Raw genomic sequence first — 26743 nt, forward strand, 5'->3', positions numbered from 1 at the left:
AGGTTTTCTTTAACTGTAAGACCGTGGATTAACTTATTTCTACTGGATTCACTTTGGCTCGGTCTGCCATTGGGTGTATTCTGGCCACCTTTGCAGAGTTTTGACAGCTGCAGACAGAGTAACCCACCCTGAATCAGAAAGCAAAGGCTGAGTAACCCTGGGCAGGTTTCAGCCACGAGTAAAAGCAGCTGTCGTTTATGTCACTTGTAGCTTTTGTTCATCTTCAGCAGGAAGGAGCCCATCCATTGGAAATGGTCAAATCTTTTCCTGAGTAGTCAGGAGATTTAGAATACACTTAATAGAAATGCTTCTTCTAAAGGAGGGACACAAGGAGGTCAAACAGGGCCCTTCCAATACAAACTAGTGATTAAGCAGCACAAAGCAAATTAAGAGCGTGCTTCTAGGCCACCAAACTTCCATGTTTACTAGATCAGGTTGCCCAGGGCCCCATCCAACCTGGCCTTGAACACCTCCAGGGACAGGACATCCACAACCTCCCTGGGCAGCCTGTGATAACCATTCATATTTAAGAAATGAACTTCAGACTCTGGTGTAGCAAAACTCAATTTTATAGTGCAACATTTAAGCAATCAGAAAGACGTTAAGACAGAGAATGGGGTCCCAAAGGAGTTCTGTTACAGGAAACAAGCAGCACCAGTCGTTTCAAAACCCTACTGGTTTTATTTACTGTTTCGTTTCAAAAGTCCCCTGTGGTTTCTGCAGAAATTCTCCATGTTGCATCTGCAAAAATAAAAAGCTCTGTGCTGGAGATTGCAAGCAGGTCTTAAAAGTGAGATTTAAGCCGTCAACACAGATTTCAGCATCTTCTGTAGTAAGTTATTTTTTGCTAGTTTATGTCTTGCAAATTGTGCCAACACTTTACATAAGTTCCTAGGTATCTTGGATGTCTTGTTCATGGCCTTAGCTAAGTGCAGCGAAGGCCACTCTTATAAAATAAATACTAAAGAGCAATAAATACTTTATATTCGTTGCTGATTAAAAATGAAAGCAAGCAGTGGCAGATAATATTTCCACATTTATGGACATGTATTTGCTTTCTCTCTGTCCACACAGACATTTCCTTCTTTCCCCTTCCTGGTTGTCTGTTGCATAGTTATAGACACATACACCTGTCCTTAGCACGTGTTCTCCCACTTAAGCCACCCCAGTTCTTCCATCTTTTCAGGTCAGTTTCCTCACTTTTGATCATGATGGTTGCTCTGCTTTGGGTGTTTTTCTATTGGTCCCCATCTGTGCTGAGCTAAGCACAGTCCTTATCTGAGGCCTTTCTGGTGCTGGTGAGCCTGAAAACATCACATTTCACAGATGGTACTCGGTCATCTGTCCTAATGTGGCAGTTGCCTTTGTACCACAGGGCAGGAGGTGTCAAACACTAGAGTGTCAGTCCCATCCACAGCTGTGGGAGTCAAACCCACCTCACTGGAATGGGTGAGGAGACTGAGAAGTCATCACCAGCCCATGTGTAGGGATGTCTGCTGTGAAAGTCTGCTGTGAGGCCCGCAGCCATCTCATTGAGAAGATGATATATATCAAGTCAATTAATATAATCACAGAATCTGGAAAAGACCTCTGAGATCACCCAGTCCAACCAGCAGCCCACCCCCACCATGCCTACAGACCACGTCCCTCAGTGCCACATCCACACGGTTCTTGAGCACCTCCAGGGACAGTGACTGCACCACCTCCCCAGGCAGCCTGGGTGCAAAACTGAACACAGCACTCATGTTGTGGCCTCACCAGAGCTGAGTACAGTGGGATGACTACCTCCCTGCTCCCGCTGGCTGCACTATTTCTGATACAAGCCAGAATCCCACTGACCTTCTTGGCAACTTGGGCACACTTCTGGCTCATGTTCAGCTGTCTGTCTACTAATGCCGGCAGATCATTTTCCCATTCTCTTCTCAGTTTCACTATCTGCTAAAATTAATGTTGTACTTATCCAAACTTTGCTATCACAGATGAAAATACGAGTATTTGGGAGTCTGGTTTCATTTGCTAATAATATGTTTATTAATTTTCTGTTTGCTTATTTCTGTATGACTGAAAACTGACAGAAAAAATTGTATGACAGGACTGAGCAGAAATGCACTTCGAGTTCTGGAAGGCAGCAAATTATCAGCAGCAATACAATATAGCCCTCATAGAGAAATACAGGGAAAGCACAAAATTTTACCAAGATTCTGTTAATATTTCCTTTGTAAAATCCAAACCCTGTTGCTTTTAAAGGAACTACATGACCAGGGTCTTACTGAATATTGTTTTAAAAAATATGACTTTTAGCCTGCAATTTTTTTTTCTTGTAAATCATTCCTATACATTTGCATCTGTATGGATTTGCAGTATGTGACTTCTCTTATGTTTTGGTGGCTGTTCAGGTGATGGTAGGTAAGTTACTTGGTACAGATGCCCCAGCCTAGTATCCATTCTGCTTAAAATACTGTGCTCGAGCAACCACGTCATTGCTGTAGTCATCATGGGTAGTGCCGATGTCCATTCTATCATAGCTTCGGACATTCCCTGTTCCAGCATTGTAGGCAGAAATCCCACCTGAAATGAAACACACAAGGAAGTAATGCAGATTTAATATTCCAGCCTGAAAGTGAGATAGGGTGCACCCTCAGCAAGTGTGGGGATGATGCCAAGATGAGTGGTGCAGCTGATACGGTAGAAGGAAGGGATGCCATCCTTAGGGACATGGACAAACTTGAGGAGAAGGCCCATGTGAACCTGATGATGTTCAAAAAGGCCAAGAAAAACCCACTGAAAACAGCCCTGCGGAGAACTTGGAGGTCATGGTGAACAAAAAGAGCCGGCAGTGTGCTCTTTCAGCCTGGAAGGCCAACAGTATCCTGGGCTACATCAGAAGAGGGGTGGCAGCAGATAGAGGTGATTGTTCCCTTCTGTTCTGCCCTTGTGAGGCCCCACCTAGAGCACTGTGTCCAGGTCTCAGGCCCCCAACACAGGAATGATGCGGAGCTGTTGAAGTGGGTCAACAGGAAGGTAATGAGGATGATTGAAGGGCTGGAGCACCTTTCCTACAAAGAAAGACTGAGGGAATTGGGCTTGTTTAGCTTGGAGAAGAGAGGGCTCTGGGGAGACCTCATTGTGGCCTTGAAAGGAACTTATAAATGGAAGACTAACTTTGTACATGGTCTGATAGTAGTAGGACAAGGGCGAATGGTTTTCAACTAAAATAGTTGGATTAGATGTTAAGGGGAAGTTCTTTACTCAGAGGATGATGAGGCCAAGATGTAAGGATGGGGCACTGAGCAATCTGATCTAGTGGAAGACCACTGCCCTTAGCAGATGGTTAAAGCTAGGTGGTTGTTAAGGTGCCTTCCTACCCAAATTATGATTCTATGAAATCATTCAGTGTGTACTTGTCCTGAAGTTTTTCTTCACTCCTGGACAAAATCTGTGGTCTGCACATTACCTTTTAGCTGTTGATCCCTTGTCCAGCGCGGGAATTTTCTCTGTATTTTCTTTATCATGTCGATAAGTATTCTCGTGCCCTGCCTGATATGGGTTTCTCCATTCCATGTTCCCTCAATTTTATGGTATCTTTTGTCAACCTGCAAATATTAAGAAAAAAAGACATTTCCCTGCAGTAATGGAAAGTACGTATTTGAGACTTACTTTTATTTGTATGACAGTACTTCGTTAGGTTTTAATGGAGCATCGGCAAATACCTGCATTAAACCAAATCCATTTCCATTGTCACCCCAGCCATTCTTCAGTACTTTGCCAGCATGGGATTCCCGAGAGATGATGCCAGCAATCAGAGCAGGCTCAATACATAATGCTTCACCAGCTCTCTTAATGAGTGCTTTGTATCTATTCATACTCCCTAGGTCCCGTTCAGCAATCTTCTTTGAAGCTTGAACTCCTGTAATGAAAACAGAAAGATGTCTCATCTCAGGGAGGAGGTAGACCTTGCCTATAGTGTTACTCAGGTTCAGCAGCTAGTTGTGTGTTCAGCATTTTGAAAATACAAAGGACTTGGGCTTATTGTGCTTCTGTAAAAAGAGCAATCCAACCGAACAGTGAGACTCACCACAGTAGTTTAAGCCCTCTGGTTTCGCAGTTTTGCATGAAGCCCCCGGGGTATTGATTCTGCTTACGCTGCCATAGCAGTCCGTGCGGCCATGGCAGACACCTGAAAATGTTGTATGAAAAGACATAAGTGCCCTTTACTGTGCGTCCTACACTTTGCATCCTGCAGCCTGCACTTTGCAGCTTGCACCCTACACCTTACACCCTGCACCCACCCACCCCTCAGAGGTGACCTTCAGCAAGACTTGCAGGAGAAGTGAGCACCTTATGTCCCAACACAATTTGATAACGATTGAAGTTTTGGGAAGGGGAGATGGAGAGGTGTGTTAATCTGGGACTGCTCAAGGGATGAACACATAGGGGCAGCAGGATGCTGACTTACCCAGGAGGGCCGTGAGGCCCAGCAGTGTGAGCACCAAACGCATGGCGTCGTTCTTCCTGAGCATGCAAAACAACCTGCAAAGTCAATCGGCAGACGTGAAGGAATGATCCTATCTCAGTGCTCGCTGATTAAACACAAAGATACAATTTCTGAACTGATGGGTTATATCTCTTGGTTGGATGCACAAAGTGATACAGAAGTGCAGTCATGTCTCTCTTCTGGCATAAACCAGGCTGCAGTGTTTCCAGTCCACATCTTTTACAACATCTTAGTAACTAGCCTACAGCTCCAATATTTAATCGATGAAAAAGCAAAGAAAGAATAAAATGAGTGATGCTCAGTGCTCCTTGCAGCTGCGTTTCCACTCTAAATGCCCTTATTCTGAGCCCATGGTCTCTATACAAGCACCTTCACCACACTGAGATACCTTTGCCTGAGTCTCGAGGCTTTATACTCAGAAAATAAGCACTTTCAATCTGCATTTTGTCTTAGTTGTTGTGGATGACTACTTCGGGGTGAACCATACTCTGATTGGCTGCTAAGGAAGCCAGGGGAGATGGGCTCAGAAGCAGATTTGAGCCATCCAAGTTTAGGTAAGCTGAGTCCAAAACTACAAGAATAATCTTCCTGTCCTTATGCAAACACGAATCTCAAAAATCTCAGCAGAAATCTTCTGAGTAGATGACATTGCTGAAGGGGATGAGAAGACCCCCCCACCTAGAGGAGTACCTTACCTACTTGTCTTCTGCCCAGCTGCTGCCACATCGCTGAGGTTTCAGGGAGCTTAATATATAGGGTGAGCAATCCAACAGTGTGTTGAAATGTACTGGGCTGTGGTTTTTGGAGGTTTAACAGCAGTTTCCAAAAGTAAACAGAACCTGTTGCACTATTGACATTGGCATGGTATTAAGTATGCATTTGTGAGTGGCTTTTCCCACATTTCAAAAGAAAAAGAAACCCTTATTTTTCTCTGCCCAATTCTTGTATTTCATTCTCTGGTGAGGGCTAAGCTGAAGACTCAGCATCCATCTGTCCTTCAGTTGTTTGTTGGGACTTATCCCAGCATCCTGCACTGTGTCTGTACTGCCAAAAGGAAGAGAATAGGGGCTGTCCCTTGGCTGTAGACTGGGTGCTTGTATTGGAATATTGATAACATGAACATGAGTATGAACACGAGTATGAACACTAACTTGGTTTTCGAAAAACATGTGGCAATCTGAGAAGACAGCCTGGAAACCGGATTGAACATCGTGGTGTTTGTAAAGTTAGCTGCTGTGAAATTAGCAATTGTGAAATTAGCCATTGTAAAATTAACTATTCCATCTGGGATGTAAGTGTCAAAATTCAAATCATACCACATTGCATATAAGTACCAGGCAGGTGTCTCCATCAGTGCCCTTATTTGGTTGTATAATGCATATATTCCATAACAAGACAAGAGAACAAGACGAGAAAAGAGAACAGCAGCAGCAATCTAAGGAGGAAAACTTATTGTACTAAATATGATATCAGAATACAAGATAACACAATATAATCCAATATGATTGAGGCTAACAAATTGAACAAAACCAAGAGGCTTACTGTGAACTCTAGGCGACACGGCTGGAACACTTCTCACTCTCCGAGAGCCTGAGAAAGAGATAGAGAGCTCCAGCCTGGGAGCGAGATTATATATGTCCTCCTCCCATGACTTACCTCTGACCAGGAAGTCCTCTGGGATACATAGTTTTCTTCTGAGAGCTGAGTATTTACAACGTTGTTACTCCATGGAACTAGACTGTGAACCTTTTAATGATTCATACTGCACATGATGTTATGATGTGGAATATTGATAGTAATATTAAAAAACCATGACAGTGCTGGACCTCTGTAGGACAAGCTTCTTGCTCACCCCTCCCACCATTCCTCAGTTGCTTTTCTGTTTTCCTCACCACTTCAAGTGCTCTCTAAGATCTCCCTCTTCTCCTGCCCAGCTCTGCCCTGAGCCAGCGTGGGGGAGGTGCAACACTCAGAGGAACAAAAGGGGTGCCTAAATGATGGTGTCCAAAGGTGATGTTTGGGCAGTGTTGAGAACCTTTTCCAAACAATGCCAAAATTCATAGAATCATAGAATCACAGAATGGTTTGGGTTGGAAGGGACCTCAAAGCTCACCCAGCCCCAACCCCTGCCACGAACAGGGCTGCCCCCCACCAGCTCAGGCTGCCCAGGTCCCCATCCAACCTGGCCTTGAGCACCTCCAGGGATGGGGCACCACAGCTTCTCTGGGCAGCTGTGCCAGCACCTCACTGTGCACGATGACATCTTTCCCTCAGGTCTCACAGTAAGACTGCTGTGATGGTCAGCAGTGCTACCCCAGCCTCTCTGACCTGCTCTGCCTCTGCAGTTTATTCCTTCTGGAGTGCCATGGCCCAAAACAGCTTTCTTAAAATATCACATATTTAGTTCTAGACACAAAGCCCAGTTGTGCAGCAAGGAAGGCTGCAGATGCCAACTGCAAGAGACACTCAGACCTGGGAACTGGTTCCTAGCAGGAAATACCAGACCAGTTTTTTCAACAGGCAACAATGCAGAACAAACTCAGTCTCTCAACACAACACTGCAATGGTGGAATTCCCCTTTATTTTGTGTCTGTCAGAGAAAGAGCCATGGGCATGTTGCCGAGACCCAGCCAAAACCAGCATTTACAGTTATCTACCAGAGGTACCTGCTTGTCCATGTTTAATTACACTTCCCAAGACTGACATGTTTTAACAAATGCTAACGTAGAAGATTTTATTTCCTTATCCTGTAATTCCTATTTCTGTTTACTGATAAATCTATCATAGCTGTTTTTCCTTTTTCTTTCTTTCCTCCTTCCCTTGGTGTTAGCTTGTTGAGAACCCCAGCCCTTCTCACAGGACAGCTGCCTACCCACTTCTCCAATGCTTACACCCACCCATACTTGAACTCCTTGAGTGCTTTGCAGCTGTGTTTACTCAGCTTCAGTTCCTTGATTCCTAGCAGGTTTCTACCAATAGTGTAAGTGTTGATGTTCCTTCTCAGTGTGGCAGTCACCTACTCAGATAGCCCTGGTCCCATTCCTTGGTCTCTGGACTCTAAAGGGGGGCTCTAAGAAAGAAGGTGGCAAACTCTTTAGCAAGGTCTGTTGTGGTAGGACAAGGGGAAATGGTTTCAAACTAAATTAGGAGATTTAGGTTGGATATAAGGAAGAAGTTTGTTTACAATAAGGGTAGTGAAGCATTGGCACAGGTTGCCCAGAGATATGATGTTTATACTGCTCTACTAAAAGTGTTAACAGACATTGTGCATAAAGCAGGTTTGCATAAGGTAGAAGTTTACAGCAAAGACTTCAACCCATGAATTTTATATAAGCTGTTTCAAGTAGAGATAATCAAACTGTGTGTGATGTCTCACAAGCCTGTATTAGAACACAGTATTTTACTAAAATTATCTGGGTTCAGCACAGAGTTCACTACAGACTAATTATTATAGAGCTGAATGCCTCTGATGGCTGACACAGAGCTGTTTCCTGGAGTCTTAAAACAAAACACGGTAATGTTAGAGATGTCCTATAGCTCCCTCTGGCCTCCAGAGAATATAAATGTCAGTCTGCCTGCAAATATTTCACTCGCACACAGTCCTTGCTGGGATGGTGAGCATGTGAGTGACCGATGAGACCACAGGAAACCAAGGTGCACAACCAAGGTGAGATAGCTCAGCTTGCAAAAGCTGTCTCCAAATCAGCTTTCACAGTGCCTGAGCCGGCCCTCCCACACAGTGACTGTGAGATGCAGCTTCTGCATTGGAGCCGGTGAGAGCTGCCAGGAAGATGTCCTGCTGCCCCCCAGAGATTCATAGAATCTTTAAGTCTGGAAAAGACCACTAGTCCATTCAATTATGGACCATCTGGTCCAACCAAGAATGATGAGCAAGGCTAAATATGAATGTCCCTATTTCTTTGCCCTGGGCTGCTGTGTGCCCATCTCCCAGCCCAGCTTTTCCTACTGCTGTTCTGCTGCTCAGTTTTCCTTTTTCTGTTCTCAGAAAGTCCTAAACTGGGACTAATTTCCTAAGTCACAGGTTGCCCCTGGCCATGCCTTGTGAAACAGCAAAAATGAGTTGATTGCCAAGCAAACAAAAAACTGGAATTCAGCATTTATCTTTATTTTGATTCTCAGTAAACCTAAATTTGCATCCAGAACCATCCACATTGAAAAGTAATTTCAAACAGTTCACAGACTCAGAGCTAACCCAGTCCTAATTAGAATTCAGGCAAACTGGCAGGACAGAGGGACGGGATCTGGAATGTGTTTAATCTCAGCAGGCTCCAGCACAAATGCTCCATAGGCAAAGCAGAGAAGGTGGTGAGGCTATTACCAGCACTAATGCTGTGACATAGCTCCATAGTGTGTATGGAGTGATGGAAGACTTGGAGAGGAGCCTCTTCACTGGGAAGTGGCCAGCACTATCAAAGGGAGGAAACTCGAGTGGTTATCCCTCCTGTTTGTAAGAGAGAACAGGGCCAGCACAGCCTATGCTGATAGATAGCTGTTTGAATCCACACCTGGGAGATGCATGAACAGCCCCAGGTTCAGCTCCTGATACAAGGAACGTCCTCACCCAACACTTTAGTGTCACTTGGATGTCACTATCTGACTTCTAAAGGCCTCCAGATTGTTCTGCATTGTCCCTGTGAGTCACATCCATCCTGCCAGGTCATTGGAGAGGCTCTGGGTTCTACTGTCACTACTGGGCTAGTCTACATGTAGTGGAGGCTCGGGGGCAGGGAGTCACTGAGCTAGAACCCATTTCTCTTGAAGTACTGGGCCCGCCTGATCACGCTGTTGACATAGTTGTTGTCTCTGCTGCAGGGGTCTTCATCGTAGGTCTGGAGGTTGCCAGCTCTTGCATGGTAGATGCAAATTCCCCCTGGAAAGAGTGAAGAGGAAGTTGTTCTGGGCTGATCAATCAGGAGTACAGGTTTAAGAATAAAAATTCCTAGCCCGAGAGGCAATGCGTCTCATTGAACGTATACAGCACCGTTGGAAATCACTAATTGTGTCTTTAATACTGAAAAGTGACTCATTTCACAAAATCCTTACAGATGTGCAGTGTATGAGTGGAAAAGAAGCCCAATAGAAGAGGGTGCGGTACGTTACGCTGAACCTACACCTGTGTGAAACTGCCTTGATGTACATATTCCAGTATGGATTGCAAGCCAAATTGCTGACAGAGAAAACTAAAAGAGTGCTGTTTGTCAGTTATTTCTGGTTGAAGGATTTCAGCTGTTCACATCCCGATGGTGCCACTAACACGGCTTCCCCTCTTTGTTCCTACACATTGCTACACATCACCCCAGCACACTCCCATACAGCACACTCCCACATGCTGTACCTCGCAGCTGCTGGTCCCAGCTCCAGGCAGGGTGCCTTGCCCTTACTTCGTTGATTCCTGCCACCAGCATGCTCGAACACTGGTTTATGTGCTCCTCGCTGTCCCACATCCCAAAGGGCTGATAATACCTCCTGTCAATCTGGAAAAGCCAAGCAAGAAGATCAGTTTTTTCTTGTAACACAGCCACCTCTACAGCTTTACCCTGCTCTCAGCACCCGCAGGCTGTGATACGTGGGGACCACGTATCTCAGTGCTAAAGGCAGGGCGCTCGTGGCTGAGGTGAAGCCCTGAGGCCCCCAACATACCGCCATGCTGTCATATAGGATTATCTATCCCCCCACGTCTCCCAGCTGTACCTGCATCAGGCCGTACCGCTGCTGGCCCTGGTCCCAGCCGTTGTTTAACAGCAGGCCAGCACGGCTCTCTTGGGAAATGATGGCAGCAATGAGCGCTGGGTCCAAGCACAGCCTTCTGGCCACTCTCTTAATGGGCACCTCGTATTTCCTCAAGCGGATGACGTCTGCTTCCACTGTCCTCCTCAGAGCAGCAGGGCCTGCAGCCAGGGCAGAGAGAGCCTTACCCAACAGCCCCCTCATAAATGGAGCCTGGTGAGGATGCTGAGGATGCCAGCAGGAGACACAGCATCTCTCTGTAGGCTGACAAGTCAAGCTGTGCCTGATACCTACCACAGTCCTGGGCTCTTACAGCTGTGCAGGAAATTGTGGGTGCTTGAAGAGCACTGATATCACCATAGCAACTGTAGCTCATGGATGGAGCTGAAAAAATAAATGGAGGTGTATGGAAACATTAGATCTCACAGCAATATCATACAGCTTACTACAGGTGAATACAGGCATGAGGTGTTCGTCCAGACCCGTGATCCAAACCACCTCGTGGTCACTGTGCCTATACTGTTGCCACTGCTGCCTATCAGTGATGTTACAGCTAAAGAACAGGAATGTATTGTTTTCTAGTCAAATAGACTGAAATAAATCAAATGTCATTTTATGCAGACAACTGTGTTCCCTGTTAGGGGTAAAGGTTGCCGTGGGGGAAGGAACCACAGCCTCCATATTAACTTATTGATGTCTCCCAATGTCCAGGCCTACTCAGACGATGGCTGGTGGCACCTGAGCACTCTGGCTGGGTCCCGCATCCTTCTGCAGCTCAGTGGAGAATTAACTGCCCTATTGATTTCCTCAAAGCCCAACAAATTCGTAGGCTCCATCTAACAACCTGTGACATTAGTGAGATCATTCTGAGCAGGCAGAGAGGTCAGATAAGGCTGGCTGGGTGTTTCTGTGACACTGAGTGGCAGGGTGCTCTCCACAGCAGACCAAACCCAAGCCCAGGCTCACCAAACAGGGCTGAAAGGCCCAGCAAAAGCAGCGCAATGACCATGGCGATGGCTCTCCTCGGCTGTCCAGGGACACCTGAAAACACAACATGAAGAAGTTGGAGCTGATACTGAGTAGCCCTGGAAGAAAGTGTGTATGGTAAAAGCTCCCCAGCTCCTTCCCTTGCTTTCAAAGTGTGGTGATGGGAGAAGATGGGAGCCCCACATGCTTATTTCCTATTTATTCAGGTCTCTTGTTCCATCATTATCGCATTGATAAGGAAGAACTAAGCTGGTGGCCATTATCAGTAGGGATGCTTTGGCCTGTCATTTGCTGATACAACAAAACCTCTGCATATATTCAGGTGTGTGACAATGGCAGATAATCAGTTCAGTAACAAATGCCTCTTGTGTTTATCAAGAACATTCCAAAATGTCATCAGATGACAGCTATTGACTGGAAAAAAACCCATTGATTGCACTTGCCTTGCTGCAGAGCACATTAAAACCATGCAGTTTTACAACTTACAAATGCTTTTTTCTTTTTCCCCCAGGAGGCTTTTGAGTACAAAGCAATGCCACAGCCCTTGCAGGCAATCCTCCTGCAGTGCTATTAACACCTGAAAATGTCCTATTGATTCAAATAAGGCTTGACCTTTTCTCCAGCCTAATAGTTATTTCTACTGTAAACTAGACCACATGGATGTCTGAACACAAACAGTCCATCCACGTCATCTGAAAGAGTCCAGTGCCCTACGAGAGCTTATTCAGGTGGCAAAACCCACTGCCTGAGCTTGGGTTGAGCCCTAACATTGAGTATTTCTCTGAGCAACCGGATCTAGCTGTAGGTGTGTCCCTGTTCATTGCAAGGGAGTTGGGCTAGATTATCCCTCAGAGTCCCTTCCAACTCAAACAGTTCTATGATTGTGATTCTATTTGTAAGAATAGAATATTGGATCAGCACAGCTTGACCCAATACCTCTAAATTCAATGGCAAATCCATATGGGGCCCCAGCTAACACTATAATTTGTAGCTGCTCCTATGTGCAGAAAATTGCCATATACAACTTCAAGTTATCAACCTTTTTGTTTTCTGTCCCACCACAAAAATCATCACAAGCCTTAAGTAGAAACAGCACAACAACTGCAATAATAACAAAACAGTACATAAATTAAAGCAAACATCAAGGCTTCTTGCCCTGAATATCTGCTCTGATGGATTCAGACTCACCTGTCTTCAGTCGGCCTTGCTTTGAGGCAGGTCACTCGATGAGTTTTATATATATGGGAATGAAAGGGTATCCACCCTCTGGGCTTTGGAATGTTAATTCCTACCTAGTGTGATGACACTGGTTATAAAGTGTATCAAGCAGTACATAATAAGAGCTTTGAACCCTTTTGTTTCCTTTCATCCAAAGATTTGCACAAGCAGTGGTTACTAAGACTTGGGACATTTCTGTGGAAGGACATAAATATTGTTTTTCCTCCATCAGTGACTACACCGATGCTCCATAAATGACTTGCAGAAAGCATTGCCATGAATCAGTGGTGGGGACAGGCAAAAATCAGATCCCTCATAGTGCTCTCCTTGCTTTATATCTCAGATCAGCCCGGGCATATTTCTGCAAGGGTTTCTGTCTGATTTCCTTAAAGAATTCAGGTTAGTGATTGTTCTGCTTTCTTAGGAATTCCAAAAAGGACAATTAAAGAAAATCATCTCTCTGCTTCATTGCTTACAGCAAGCTTAATTTGGGCAGGTGACAAACAGACCCTGAGAGCAGAGACAGGGTTTGACTTGTTACACAAGGGTTGCGTTGGGTTGTGGTGAGTCCTAAGCCACTCATTTTGGGGGGTGAAATGTAGAAATAACAGAAACCTTTCCAAAGACAAGAGAACAGTGAGGCACTCATCTTTCCTCTGCAAGCCCCGTGTCTTATTATTAATAATATATTATTATTATCTTGGACTAGACTATATAGTAACTCTTTTACTACAGCTTAAGATATTAAGTACTTAAAGGTAGCATTTGACATAACGTAAGGCACTAATCTATGTGTTATCTTTGGAAATTACAGGTATAAAATGGAGCCATCACACGTACCATGAGGCTTTAAAGATCTCAGATGCAAACTGTGACCAAAGAAATGCTGGAGGAAGGGAAAGTCCAAAGAAACGAGGTGGGAAAAGGCCTGGAGTGCACAGCTTGACGTCAGCAAAACCAGTAGATATTCTGCAGAAGGGGATCAGCAGTAGAAGGCTTTATTCCTCCAAATAGATGGCAATAATTGCGTATTATTATAGAGTTACCTTTTATAATGACAATGTCATATTTGTGATAATCAAACACTGCTCCTCTCAAGTCATTTTGACGACTCAGATATTTCCTTTCATTTTGGAAAGTAGATTTTGACCGTCAGAGAGATTTCATTCCTAATGGGTTGCTCCTTCACTAATGGTCCTTACGGTCCTTCTCACTTCAAATACTGATTCTCTTGTTATGCATTTTCTCCTGTTTACTACCCACGCAATCACAGATTTTCTGCACGTTTCGCAGTGCTGTCACACGAATTCTTAATGCCTGCTCCGCGTCGCATCGCTGCTTATTTACTCATTGAATTGCGGGTGTTAGTTTTTTAAAGTACAATTATTGTTATCTATGCTGTTGTATGCTTAGATCCCTGGGGGAGAACTCTTCATATTCACGCAGTCTCCTGCATAAGGCCAAACAAGAGGTCGTTTTCTCAGCAGCATTATGAGCGATGTTTTTCCTGCTAAACATTTCCCTATCTTCTCAAAATTTGCTGGCTTCTCTCTCTCAGAGTGGAATGCATCAAGCAAGCAGCCTTTGTAGAAATGAGGTCATGCCTACGTTGCTGAATGGAGCAGGGCTCTGAGCCAGCACATTCGTTCAGGGCACCACCATGTTGTAGGACCTGCAGGATAACAAGATTTTTTTGTCTGCTCTGCGTACTCTCAGAGCATCAAGTTCAGGTGAACTGCTTAATGAAAACAAGCAGCATCTGTCACTAGCACAGCAGCCCCTTTTTAATCTTTATGCTAGATGTAACTTGGAAAATGGCGTCAACGGTCTAAATTCAACCTCTGACTGGCCAAAGGGATGAACGCAGCTGTGTTATGATGCTACTATTGATGGGCTGAAGAGAGGATGAATTGTAAGGCATCTTCATGTACTGCCCAGAGAAGTGAATGTCCTGGAGGTGTTCAAGGCCATGTTGGAGGGGGCTCTGAGCAGCCTGATCTCATGCCTGACTCAGTGGTTGAAACGAGATGGTCTTTAAGGGCCCTTCCAACACAAGCCGTTCTATGTGACCAAAACGTTCTTCAGAAATAGTTGGAATGAAATAAAGATTTCTACAGGAACACACTGGGCTCGCACCTCTAAATGTTGCATTCATTCCCCCTCAGTGTGATCATACCTCCTTTTATATTTCCATCATTCTTGCTATTTTGTTTAAAAGCGCAGGCTTTTAGATTCATATGATACTGTCAGGCTTGTTTAGAAGGGCAGAAATTTGCTTGCCTTTGTTGTCACTAGTAAGGAAAGGATATGAAACCACGGCAATATGTTATTATGAAGTGAATATATATGAAAAAGAACGCAAAGGTTATCATTAAAAATAACAACAACCTAAACACACAATTTGAAACCCATTTCGCTCTTCTGTAGCTTTTAGATATAAAGAATGTCAGCATGTATTTGCCTGCTGCTGGATTTCAGTCAGCCCAGCATGTGACTAATAGGAGGGGATGGAAATGCATGGAAGGAGTCATATGGTATCTTCATCTTCTTGAGTTTAAGCAGCAGATAAGCTCCACAGCCAGGCCCCAGCAACGAGCTGCAGTGACACTGAGCTATAGAGAATATGGAGTGGTCAACAATGCTACCCTACAGCTTTACACTTCTTTTAGTGTAAAGCTTTTTTCTTTGTTCTTTCCTCCTTCAGCTAAGGGTTCTATCATCATGTTCCATGGGACGGTGAGAACACTATCTAGAATTACCCAGAACAACACCTGTACTAATTACTATCTCATTTATGTGCTTCAGCCTTGGTTTCATAACATCACCAGGCAGATGCATTTCTCAGGCTATTCCTTTTGTCTCAGATGTAATTATAAGTAAGACTGGGAATTTACAAGCTTTATGACAGCTTTATAGGGAAACTGCCCATGCTGACGCACAGGGGATGCCTAGCACTAACTGACCACTTAAAAATGCATCTGTAACTTCCCCTCGTGGGCTTGCTTAGACCCAAACCTTCCATCTCAGGCAGGCCCTGTAGAGCTGTTTCTCTCACCTTTTGAAGGAATATGGCCAACTTAAGAGTAGAATTTCTTTTCCATGTCTAATGTATCTCTAAATAACAATAGCAAAAGTGTGTTGAGAAGGGCTTCAAACTTGTTAGATGTAGGGCTCTCTGTTTTCACTGTGCTCTGAACCAAACAGCTGCTGAGGGCCACTGTTTCTTTCCTTATACTGCCTTTATGAAGAACGCAGGTGGGCACTGAAACAACATCCCAATACGCACAAAGCTTCTCTTCAGCCATTGTGAAAAGAAAACAAGTATTTTTCTTTGGCTTTTGCTCCCTCTTCCCACTCCTACAGCCCTTATGCTGTCTTGCACAAAGCTTAGAAGTGAGGGCAGAGAGAGGCTCTGTACCTGGGCAGCACATTTCACAGTAGCTCACTTCACAGCACTCATCAGCCTCCAATCCGATCCTGGGGCACCACGCACCTAAAAGAAAGCTGAGAAGCCTATTCCCAAAATAAAAGTTCCAGGAAAAGGATGACATTAAATAGTGGAACACCCAGTTCTTGGTGTTCCTAGGTCCTCCAGCAGAGCTAATCTCGCTTTAGTTTCCCACCTATAAAAGGAGGATAGCACATTTGTGATTCACAGGGGTGTCAGGCTAACATCTATGAATAATTAGCTTTACCCATTAATCATGATAACTATTAAGAGCTTTTCTGTGTGCCTGGAATCCATGATACAAAGCACTGAGGACTGTCAACATTCTGGAAACCAAACAGGAAACAGTTCCAGGCTTTTTTTTTGTAGGGCAGAACACTAACAAAAGAAATAATTAGCAAGGAAGAAGAGAAAGAAAGGAATTAATTAGCTTTCATATGTTACAACCACCTGATTTTCACACAGTGTCATCTTGGGAAAAGCCGATGTTTAGCAATACATTATTTGTTAAGTAGATTATTATCTGCAAGCATGTTTAAAAGGAATCATACATTAAAATCTACCGCAGGGCAGATGATGTTTGTACAGGTTGTGTTTAAAAAGGCAAAGTATGACAACACATACCCAGTGCTGAGTTACACAGTTACACAGCTCCTGGACCAGCACTGGTTTATTTAGGCAGCTCAACCCATGGCTGTAATTGCTGGTCTAAAAACTGTAGCCTCAGAGTCTGTCTCATGAGATCACTAAAGGCAAGTTTTCATAACACCCCCTTTTCATCAAAAAGCATCTGATAGCTCTCAGTGTACATACACTTGAAATTAATTCACCACATCTGAACTAGATATATTTTCTGATGACGGTATGTATGTCTCATGTGCCAGCTGATGAAGACGTTATAGGCACATATAGGGACGGAACTTCCTCACACTACCCAAATCCCAAATTTCAACTCAACACTTTATTTAGGCAGATTTCTCAACCAGGGCATCCCAAGTTTCAAGTGGCATCAATCAGCCATTGGTGCACAGTCAAGCCCAAATAGTCTTGCATTAAGCTCAACAGTACCAACCTCATTATTTACTCTATGCATTAATGATTACTTCGTGGAAGCATCAAGCCCGTACTTAACCACTAATCATTCTTAATATTACATGCTCAGTTCATGCATAAGCCCCACAGCCTCAAAAGCTGTATGTGAACATTTCTCATCTATTTATCCCACAATATCCCTTCAGGGCTGGCACATGCCAGACCAGGTGCCATTTTGTAATTACTCTAGTTCAGGAGTTAATTGTGTCCTAATATACAAATCATGTCACAGCTGAAAGCAACCAATGACTTACAGTCTGTGCCCTTTCTGGGTGCTGTGTATTCTCATCTTTTCCATCAGTTTTATTGCCACCAGTTGACAGATGACAAAAATCAAGCTTTGAGCTTTCCAAATTTCTACTAGGACTTACTTCTATTTTGTTATGTGTTCTTTGTATTGTTCACTCGCTAGCTTGCGTAAATGTGTTTGACTGTCATGGACATTTGACCAAATAACCTGTACCACAGAATTACTGAACTTTGCCTCAGACAAAAAAAAATGTTCCCCAAAACGCAAAGAATTTTCCAAACTTAAAGAATTTCTACATTTGAGATGAAGAAAATAAGTAATGGTTTGGGATTGTTTAAAGTAGCACGTAGATCAAGACTGGACAACTTACGAGAATAGCCATCCAGTGCCAGTTTAAATCTTCTTTCAAGGCAGAAAATGGAGAAAGCAGACACAAAAACCTGAAGCAAGCAAATCTATCTATATAAACTAATCAATACAGTCTCAACCTCCTCTTTTATCCAAACTGCACATTCCTTGCAAGCCCTCTGTATCAGCGCTGGAGCATGAGGCAATGCTACAAGTCAATGAAGGAACTGTTAGAACTGAAGATTAGCCTTGAAAAAGAAAAAAAATCAGCAGCTTAGAGGGACATGAAACCACAGTGTTGGTATTGCATTCATAATGGAGTTATTCACACACAGAACTGAATAACCTTTAGCAGTGCTACATACCAGAATCTTGGCAAGCAACTACCTAAATGTGCATCCGTGGAACATACAGGAATTTTAAACAGGATTTTGTATTTCCCCATCTACTTCAACATAATCAAGGCTCAGAGATGAGCCCTGCTAAGGCACCCTTAATATTGTTGAAACACTTGTTTCCTAAATGCAATTCTAAGCAAAAAGAACACTTACTAGTGCAGTTAGAGAACTTGTGCTCTGAAAAAGAGATCAGCTTGAAGCAAGCCTGCTTCCTGCTTCTAATGTACTAATAGGCAGCTGCATGCATCTAAGGTGATTGATTACTTTCTTAAAGTGAAGCGTTAAGGTCAGAGCAGTCAGTAGGTCGCTACAAAACTAGCAAGAGCAACATTGACAGAGCACTGAAAGAAAATAACTCAGAGCAGCTGGACCATCTTCTAGGAAAGAATGAAAAAGTCAACATTAGAATTAAAATAATTTTATTTCAATGTACACGAACTGAAGTAAAATGTAATTATTGTTGTTTAAACTTACTTGCAGGGTTATATTGCTGGGCTGGCCCAATGGCATTCTCCACTACAAGGCAGCAAGAACTAACTAGACTCACTTCATTGTTTTTGGGGCCAATTCAAAGTACCACCTCAGAAAGAGCACCTCCAGCACACAGCAAACCATCATTTTGAAAATGAAAGGAAAATTCAACTCTTCACCTCCTCAGAACATTGACATCACATTCCAAAGATGCTCTCTTGAAAATTCAGTCCGTTACTGAAGAAACAGTACACAGAACGCTGCGCTATATCTAAACAGATTGAGGTTTCTCCTGAATTCTTTTCTCTAGCCTACTCTCTTGTACAAAGCATCTGCTAAAAAATTCACACATTCAAAACCATGTAATTATACCAACCTGCTGTACAACTTACAGTGCAACGTGGTTAAGTTATGCAGTGTCGTGACATGGCACCATGAGGTAAGCGATCCTCTGTTAAGATATTCAACTTCTGTACTAATAATGGTGATTTACTGACCATAAATAGTTGTAAGTCTAAAGAGGACTGGGAGATGAACAGATAGGGAAAAATCAAATTGCTTCTTGTGTCCTTTAATGAAGATAATTAAAAAAAAAATAGAACTTGAATTCAATGAAAACAATAGGAAGTAGTTCTTGACACAACGCATTGTGTACTCCTTGACAAATGAAGTGGAAGCTAGAAAGATGTAAGGATTAAAAAGATCGTTTTTCTTTTTATCCAACAAACGCTTTCTGAGTTCCCCAAGCCATAAACTGCTCCAACTACTTCCTGGGGAAGCATCACTATCTGCTTATCCTGTTTTTACTCTTCCTTTGCATCTGCTTTGGGCCACTGAGCTGTATATAGGGCCAGGTGGACCTTTGGTCTGACTTGGTACAGCCATTCCTAGCAGTTACTTCACAACATCTCATACAGTTAGACAAAGTTCATTGTTTGCAACACGTGACTTAGTTAGGACTTTGATTTTTGAGTTACAAATGACTTCCAAAAGAGAAAAAAAAAATATTTAGGCTCTCTTCTGATATGACCCAGTTGTATAAAACTGTATAGAAAAGTGAGCATTATGTGCAGATGTAATGAAAAGCAATAAGATTTATAAAAATCATCCTTAAAAATGTACCAAGCATAAACAAAACATGATTTATAAACAGGTTTAGTTGTTCTAGTCATCGTCGGAATCTGAATCATATTTCTTCCCTCTGATGGTCTTCTTATCCAACTTCGTAAAGCTTGTTCCAAATTTCTTTTGGCTTTGAAAAGGTGGCTCCATCAAGTTTCCACTAGAAAAAAAGAGAGAAGTTGTTAATCAAAGCCCTGTTTATGCAGGTGGAAAGTAGCACCTCCAGTTGCCTGTCCCTCCAGAAGAAGAAAATCACAAACATCAGGCAAACACAATCCCTGCTCCTTAAAGCCACTCTGAGTAGTACTGTGCAATTGCTAGCAGAGCATATCCTTATTTAACACTGTGCACAGCTTAGGAGGCTGTGGAAGAGCCCACACATCAGTACGCACATGACCTTGTAGGGGTCTTCTCACCAGTGTGTAGGGTGAGAGGTTTGCATGTCAGCAATAGCAAGTGAGCAATTAGAACTTTCTGGAATTAGCTACAGAAGGCTGTTTGAAAATGTGTTATTAACGCTTCGTAAATAACATGTTGAAGCTATCGACCCTAAATACAAAGCTCACCAACTTCTAGTTAATTACATGTCAGTAATTAGTCAATACACCATCTGAATCCAGATTTTACTCAAATTGATGTGACCAGTTTTCCTCCTAAATATCCTTTCACCATCTGTCATCTCACATATACTGAAGGAAAAAAAAACAAACCATGAAAAACACCTGTTTTCAGACTGAGAGAGTGGGACACTGCATTCAGAGCCATGCAGAATCATTTCTAAATGGACATGTCCAGGAATGATCTCTTGGGCTATGCAGATATAGTGGCTCACTTTGCAAAGCCAGAATACCAAACTTAAGAGCGTGGAAAAAAAAATGAACAAAATGTCCTCCTAAAAGCAGAATACACTGTACTATGAGTCAAGCAGAAAGTACAATTATGCAGTGAAGCCAATGTACTAAAATTCTGCCAATTCAGCACAGCTTGGTACAACTCCACTCAATCATTTCCCCCATAAAGGGGTGCTGCTGTCTATATGTATATATATAGAGAGAGAGATAGATATATTCACTGAAGTGAATCAAAATGCTCAAACTTTACTGTGTTGCAGCTGCGATGAGCTCGTTTAGAAAGGATTATATTAACATGAGCCAACCAGGTAAGCTATTCTATTCACCTGCAGCAGAGATGCTATTTCATAGCTTGAACCAGTGATTTGAGGACCTGGTAGGAAGGCAGGGCCAACCCAGGGGAGCTCAGGTGCATGGAACGCCTGAGTGACCAGGAGGGGTGCTGAATTTAAACAGCTTCTTTCCCTTGTTTCTGTTTCATACAACAGAATCACATAACGACCTGGGTTGAAAAGGACCACAAAGATCATCCAGTTTCAACCCCCTGCTATGTGCAGGGTCACCAACCAGCAGACCAGGCTGCCCAGAGCCACATCCAGCCTGGCCTTGAATGCCTCCAGGGATGGGGCATCCACAACCTCCTTAGGCAACCTTGAACTCATTTGTGCCTTAATCATGCAGTGCATCAGTTAAAGTTACAAACTTCTAGATTCTTGTCTGCAAGCATGTTCTTGCATTGTATCTTAAAAAAAAAAAAAAAGCAATCACAAAACTCTTAATTACCTGTAATTAATTATATCTGCACAGCCTAATCTCCATTCTAAGGTCTCTGTAGTGAAGTCATCGGTGTTACCAAGATCAGTGAAGCCAACAATATAGTCTTGTGTTTTTCCATCTTTTATTAGTGCTACAGTGGGAATTACTTTGATACGCAGTCTCTCACACAAGAAAGGAGATTTTTCTGCATTTAACTTCAAGAATTTAGTCTCAACGTGTTTTTTTGCCAATACAGTCAAATGCTTGTCCATTATTTGGCACCTGTGGGGGGAAAAAAAAACCATATGAAACATTAGTATCAACAAGGTGACAAACACATACTTCACAAGAACAATAACAGCAAAGAGCTCTTTCCATCATGTTGCTTCTTTAGACATCATCTTTAAGATCAAAAATTTAGTTCCAAGAGAAGCTGTGCTCAAAGGGATGCCAGACCTAACGACAGAACAATACCCTGGAGCACCTTCATTGCACAATTACATCATGCATTTCTATTGTTTCTTCTTAATTTTACCTCAAACCCTCTTTCACTTTTTATTGATGAAACTTCCTCCAGACCTCTATGTTACTCCTGCTTTAGCTTCATTGCTTGTGTGCTCAAAACTTCCCAGTAATAAACTTTATAACAGTCACAGCCTCCAACACTGAGATACAGTAACTCACTGTACAGAAAAAGATGTATTTGCACAGAATTCTACTCAAAATACTGTTGAGATGGCAGAAAGATACAGACTTGCCACTTGCAACCTCCAACCTCTGAACTTTCTTCTTGAAGTGGTTTGGCTCACCTGCACAAGTCAGTGGTGTGATTATCCTTAACTAAAGGAGAGGTATGAAGATCAAAAAGCTGGAGTGGACAAGGATGAAAGCAACTTGATAATGTGGATGGTAAACCTGACATGCTTAACTTCAAAGCTGGTTATCAGCATTACATGTTTTACAAAGAACTTTGTCTAAAGTTCCTTTTCCTGTCTGACACTACACATTTAATTGGTTCAAGCAACAACAAGATAATCCACACCAGTTTTAAGCTACTTATTTGCACCCACTCCAACAGCTTCATGTCATTCTTGTGCAGGGGACCCCAGAGCTGAACACAGCACTGCAGGTTGGGGGGTCACATGAGAAACTCAGAAAAACCTTATTTTATTACATCTCTATTTCACTCAGAAAACCTAAGATGCAAATACATTGCTGCATGATCTGGATTTGACCTTTTTTTCTATTTCTTACACTGAAGCTGTCCCAGTTTATGTTCCATAAATCAGACAATGTAATTTGGGGGAAGAGAAAGGACAACTGGCTCCTCCTTCAACAAGCAGTGCAATCTGCAATTGCACTTCAACAGAAAGCACTGAGATAAACCATCTAGGAACAGCTTACAACCCAGAACTTCTGGAATTCCTCCACAGCAGTAGGAGATCTTTTAGGTTACAATTCCAAGTCAGGACATTTTCTCAGATCTAGGCCTCTCACAATCTGAAGAAGTGACATAATTTAATAATAAAAGAAGGTAAATCTGTTTATGGTACAGGCCAAAAGAGAATGCAGCTGTAACTGGTATCCAGAAACCCTTTCAAAGTCAAAACCTTGAATTCTAAAGATGCCTACAGAGGTTTGTGTTTATATTCTGATTTTGTTTGTCAATACTTCCCAGAATATCTCCATCTGAAATAATGAAAGTGATCTTTCAGAAGCTGCTACTCTTATGTGGTCACTAAATGAAGAGACCTGTGCCCCTCAAGCTAAATCAACAACGGCCCGCAGCACTGTCTCATGTACTTAAAGAAAGATGCATAATTGATTACAATATAAATGTGTAAGAGGGTATTAATCATGGCCAAGTCACATTCACCTCACTTAAAAAAAATTTTTGGGAAGGAAGCAGGAATTGGAAAATCATGGAATCTGAATACTCCTAAAGATCTGAATTTACTTAAGAGACTTCTCTTAGAAGTGCTTTTGTATACAAATATAAAGAGGGGGTTTCATGAACATCAGTTATTTACTATACCTGAAAGTAGTATCTCTATAGAAATGGCAAACCACGTTTTTACTTTCTTTGACTTCTTGGAAAAAGTCTCTCTCACTTGGGATTTCTCTGTATTCTCCATGTCCTTTAGAAAGCCACTCCTTAGGGAAAACAAAAGGAAATCATTAGTATAGATTTAGTTAGCCCTGCATCTGCTGTGCCAGCATGACGGCTTTTAAGAACCAAAAACAAAGAAAAAAAATTAGAAGGGACTTCAGCGGGAGCCCATCTCATACAGAAATAGGTAGAAGGCAGGTGGCTGAGATGTGAGGTACCTTACATGCTTGTAAACACAAGTCTTGTTCCAAGTTGCACAGATCCCTCTCAGTGAGATTAGACCAGTTCAAAGCAGAAATTCCTCAAGCTAAAAACTATAAACGTACAGCTTGGTCTACTTTACATTGCTTTGCACAAAGAAAAAAGAAAGAACAACAAACGGCTTCCATGGCAGTGAAAATTAATGATAGCACATTAGTAAGAAATTCTTCACTGTCAGAATGGTGTGGCAGTGGTACAGGCTGCCCAGGTGGCCTGCTCTGGGAAATAGGCAAAGTAAGGCTGGATAGGTCTTTGAGCAGCCTGATTTACTGAGAGTTGTCCCTGCCTGCAGCAAGGTGCTTGGACTTCAAAGGTTCCTTCCAACCTAAACCGTTCTATGGTTCTAGAACAAAAAGCAACCAACCAACCAACAACCTACAAGTATAATCATACGAAGAAATTATCACGATGCAAATCAAGGTCTGACTTATTTTTCCAGAATAGCACGGGGCACCTTGATTTTTACTCAGTAGTAAACTACTCCAAATTGCATTTGAAAATGCAAGAGAACAGTGACATGAGATCAACTGATAGAAGTACATTTTTGCATGCGAACTTCCATATGCCCATATCTTAGAACGCCCAAGTGACATGACTTGAAGGAAAAAAAGGAAAACGCTGGAACAGAATATAACTGTTAAAGATAAGTAAATAGCAAAACTCCTTTTCTGCTTTCATGTGTGGAGAATCAAAGCCATTAACACTGCCTCTTGTCCAACACTCCAACCATTCAACATTTTACTGCATTCCCAATTGAAAACGTGGCATGAATCACCACAACCAAAGGATCTCCTCTCAATCCAGTCCCCTTCATCCTGCCCCAGGCTATTTCTCTTTCCAGGTTTGCAAGGAGTAAGTTAAGAAAACTATAGCTTCCCTATTTAGAATTTAGGCCTCACACCATATGTTAGAGAAACACAGAAGTTGGAAGGGACTTTCGGAAACCATAAATCCAACCCCCTACTAAAGCAGGTTTGACTACAAAGCATCCAGGATATCCTTTGGATATCTCCAGAGAAGGAGACACCCCAACCACTTAGGATAGCTCTTTTCAAAGCTCTGTCACCCCCAAATGAAGAGGTTTTTCCTTATGCTCATATGGAACTTCCAGTGTTTCAGTTTGCGCCTGTTTCCTCTTGTTCTGTCAGTGGACACCACTGAAGTCCAGGGCTGCAATTCTACTTATTGCCCTGCTTCTTTCACACAAGATCCTGAACTCTACCATGTTATAGTTGCTGCAGCCAGGGTCATCTCCAGCCTTCACATCCCCAAGCAAACCTTTTTAAGCAGAAGGTCCAGCATCACACATCTTGTTGGCTCAGCCACCATCTATATCAGAACGTTACCAGCAACACTTTACATGAACCCTCTGGACTGCATGTGCTCAGCTACGTTTCTTTTTGATGTTCACTGCAGGATGCCAGTACGGTTTCTCCTTACAAGCCTTGGTCATGGGTGTCTATAGCTGTAAGAGCTTTGTATTTTTTTAGTTGTGAAGGGTGGAGACAGAACTGGAGCCCTGATTTTGTGGGTTACCAGCGACTAAGGTGCTGCTTTCAGCCTGGAGAAGAGGAGGCTCAGGGGAGACCTTATTGCTCTCTATAACTTCCTGAAGGGAGGTTGTAGTGAGCTGGGGGTTGGCCTCTTCTCTCGTGTAGTCGATAACAGAACTAGATGGAATGGTTTTAAGCTGCGCCAGGGGATAGGAAGTATTACTTCTCAGAAAGGCGATAGTCAGAGGCACTGGAATGCACTGCCCAGGGAGGGTGATTGGAGTCACCGGACCTGGGAGTGTTCAAGAAACGTTTGATGTTGTGTTGATGAATATGATTTAGCTGGGAAGTATTGGTAATGGTTGGACTAGATGATCATCCAGGTCTTTTCCAACCTTGAAAATTCTATGATTCTGTGATTCAACCCTACCCACACCTCCTCAGCTGCTCTAACGATGACTTAGGAATCGTTGCATCTCCCTCCTCACCCTGCGGTCTTCTCAATTTCAAGACCCCCTTTACACACTTCAGTCCCCACTCTACTTGCTGCTGCAGAACATGCCTGCACTGGAAGTGATAATCTCAGAGAATATATTACTAAAACCTTGTGATTTCAGGAAGAACTATGCTGACGACAACTTCTGGGGGAGCAGGAAGACCATAGTTTAGCAAAAAATGCTAGGAAACAAAGCAGAATTTCTTCCTGCAATAAGAAATGAAAAGTCATACAAAGCCAACGTTTCATTAGATTAGAAGAAACATGACAACCAATAAGCCTGTTTTACTGTACAAATCAAAAGCCTACATTAGTATAAGAATTACTTGTTTCTGCTGCTGGGCCTTTTTCAGTGCTTCAAGTCTCCTTTGTTTCAGGTGTTCCAACTCATCTTCATCCATTTGGTCGAGCTTCTGCATTTCAGCATCCAGATGTTCCTCCACTACCTTGGCAGTCTGAAGTATTTCATTCTCCAGAACTTTCTGAAGTATTTCAACAGATGTATCAGCAGCCATTTTGAAGTATAAAGGTGATCTCCTCAGAGCTGTGGAAACAGATACACGGCGTGAGCACTTTAAGTTAAAAGCTTTATCTCCATAGCTTGCAGTTTATACCCTACAGAAACAAAATGTTACTGTTTAAAGGCAGTGGACACAGTTATTTTCTACATTGCAACAATGAACATGAATAGCAACAAAGATTCCAGTCAAGTCACAGAATCACAGAATGACCGGGGTTGGAAGGGACCTCAAGGATCATGTAGTTCCAACCCCAATTAATAAGTCCTATTATTGCCATGCCAGACCATGGCACTTTTGAAAGTATGCAGGAAAATGAAAATAAAACATTAAAATTAATTAGCTCCAAGGTAACAGTCATCCTGAACCAGGCCCATATGCCTTTAACTAATATCCTGAAGCTAGAAGATGCAATCAGAAAGCTCCAACTTGCTAGGAAGACACATAAGATGCCTCAGAATGTCTAAGCAGGGCTCAGTGTAATCTTTCAGTAGTCTAAATGCATTTATTTTAAGTACTTGACATATATTAACATATTTAAACACAAATTAACACCCTTCCCCCTTAGCCAAAAGGGGAAACATGCAACTGCAATTGCTTTAGGTCAATACGATGCTTCAATTAATAAAAGATAGCTGTTATTGCAAGCATCACCTTATAGCAGTCACAGAATCACAGAAT

The 26743-nt window shown here is 42.7% G+C and overlaps 3 protein-coding genes across 6 annotated transcripts; all 3 read right to left on the reverse strand.

Annotated features, from left to right (window-relative positions):
• Positions 1-2007: 2007 nt before the first annotated feature.
• Positions 2008-6284, reverse strand: LOC107307139 (lysozyme g). Of its 4 annotated transcripts, none has more exons than XM_015850584.2 (6): positions 6152-6284; positions 4457-4530; positions 4076-4177; positions 3711-3907; positions 3455-3593; positions 2008-2568 (listed from the first exon to the last, which is right to left on the reverse strand). In XM_015850584.2, the coding sequence occupies exons 1-6, from the start codon at positions 6178-6180 to the stop codon at positions 2435-2437; spliced, it is 675 nt and encodes a 224-aa protein (XP_015706070.1). In that variant the 5' UTR covers positions 6181-6284; the 3' UTR covers positions 2008-2434. The 4 variants fall into 4 exon arrangements, with proteins under 4 accessions (XP_015706070.1, XP_015706088.1, XP_032297589.1 ...); XM_015850602.2 differs by lacking the exon at positions 6152-6284 and adding an exon at positions 6038-6135; XM_032441698.1 differs by lacking the exon at positions 6152-6284 and adding an exon at positions 5195-5227.
• A 2316-nt stretch (positions 6285-8600) lies between these two features.
• On the reverse strand, positions 8601-13110 carry LOC107307152 (lysozyme g-like). The gene is made up of 5 exons (XM_015850608.2): positions 11210-13110; positions 10538-10627; positions 10208-10404; positions 9852-9990; positions 8601-9386 (listed from the first exon to the last, which is right to left on the reverse strand). The coding sequence occupies exons 1-5, from the start codon at positions 11250-11252 to the stop codon at positions 9256-9258; spliced, it is 600 nt and encodes a 199-aa protein (XP_015706094.1). The 5' UTR covers positions 11253-13110; the 3' UTR covers positions 8601-9255.
• Positions 13111-18386: 5276 nt separating this feature from the next.
• On the reverse strand, positions 18387-26087 carry TXNDC9 (thioredoxin domain containing 9). The gene is made up of 4 exons (XM_015850574.2): positions 25871-26087; positions 23220-23338; positions 21212-21466; positions 18387-19737 (listed from the first exon to the last, which is right to left on the reverse strand). Exons 1-4 carry the CDS (start codon positions 26057-26059, stop codon positions 19620-19622), a joined length of 681 nt encoding a protein of 226 aa, XP_015706060.1. The 5' UTR covers positions 26060-26087; the 3' UTR covers positions 18387-19619.
• Between the last annotated feature and the right edge of the window lie 656 nt (positions 26088-26743).

Source organism: Coturnix japonica, chromosome 1 (assembly GCF_001577835.2).
Source record: "Coturnix japonica isolate 7356 chromosome 1, Coturnix japonica 2.1, whole genome shotgun sequence".
NCBI classification, from domain to species: domain Eukaryota; kingdom Metazoa; phylum Chordata; class Aves; order Galliformes; family Phasianidae; genus Coturnix; species Coturnix japonica.

Coding starts and splice junctions, on each gene's coding strand:
- LOC107307139 (XM_015850584.2), bottom strand. CDS start 6,180: ATGTATCCCAGAGGACTTCCTGGTCAGAG. Junction 4,531..6,151: donor AGAGGACTTCCTGGTCAGAG/GTAAGTCATGGG, acceptor TTGACTTTGCAG/GTTGTTTTGCATGCTCAGGA. Junction 3,908..4,075: donor AGAGGGCTTAAACTACTGTG/GTGAGTCTCACT, acceptor TTTTCATTACAG/GAGTTCAAGCTTCAAAGAAG.
- LOC107307152 (XM_015850608.2), bottom strand. CDS start 11,252: ATGGTCATTGCGCTGCTTTTGCTGGGCCTTTCAGCCCTGTTTG. Junction 10,628..11,209: donor GGGCCTTTCAGCCCTGTTTG/GTGAGCCTGGGC, acceptor TTATTTTTTCAG/CTCCATCCATGAGCTACAGT. Junction 9,387..9,851: donor CTGGGACCAGCAGCTGCGAG/GTACAGCATGTG, acceptor CACTCTTTCCAG/GGGGAATTTGCATCTACCAT.
- TXNDC9 (XM_015850574.2), bottom strand. CDS start 26,059: ATGGCTGCTGATACATCTGTTGAAATACTTCAGAAAGTTCTGGAGAAT. Junction 21,467..23,219: donor TATAGAGATACTACTTTCAG/GTATAGTAAATA, acceptor TTCCCCCCACAG/GTGCCAAATAATGGACAAGC. Junction 19,738..21,211: donor GCAGATATAATTAATTACAG/GTAATTAAGAGT, acceptor CTTTTTTTCTAG/TGGAAACTTGATGGAGCCAC.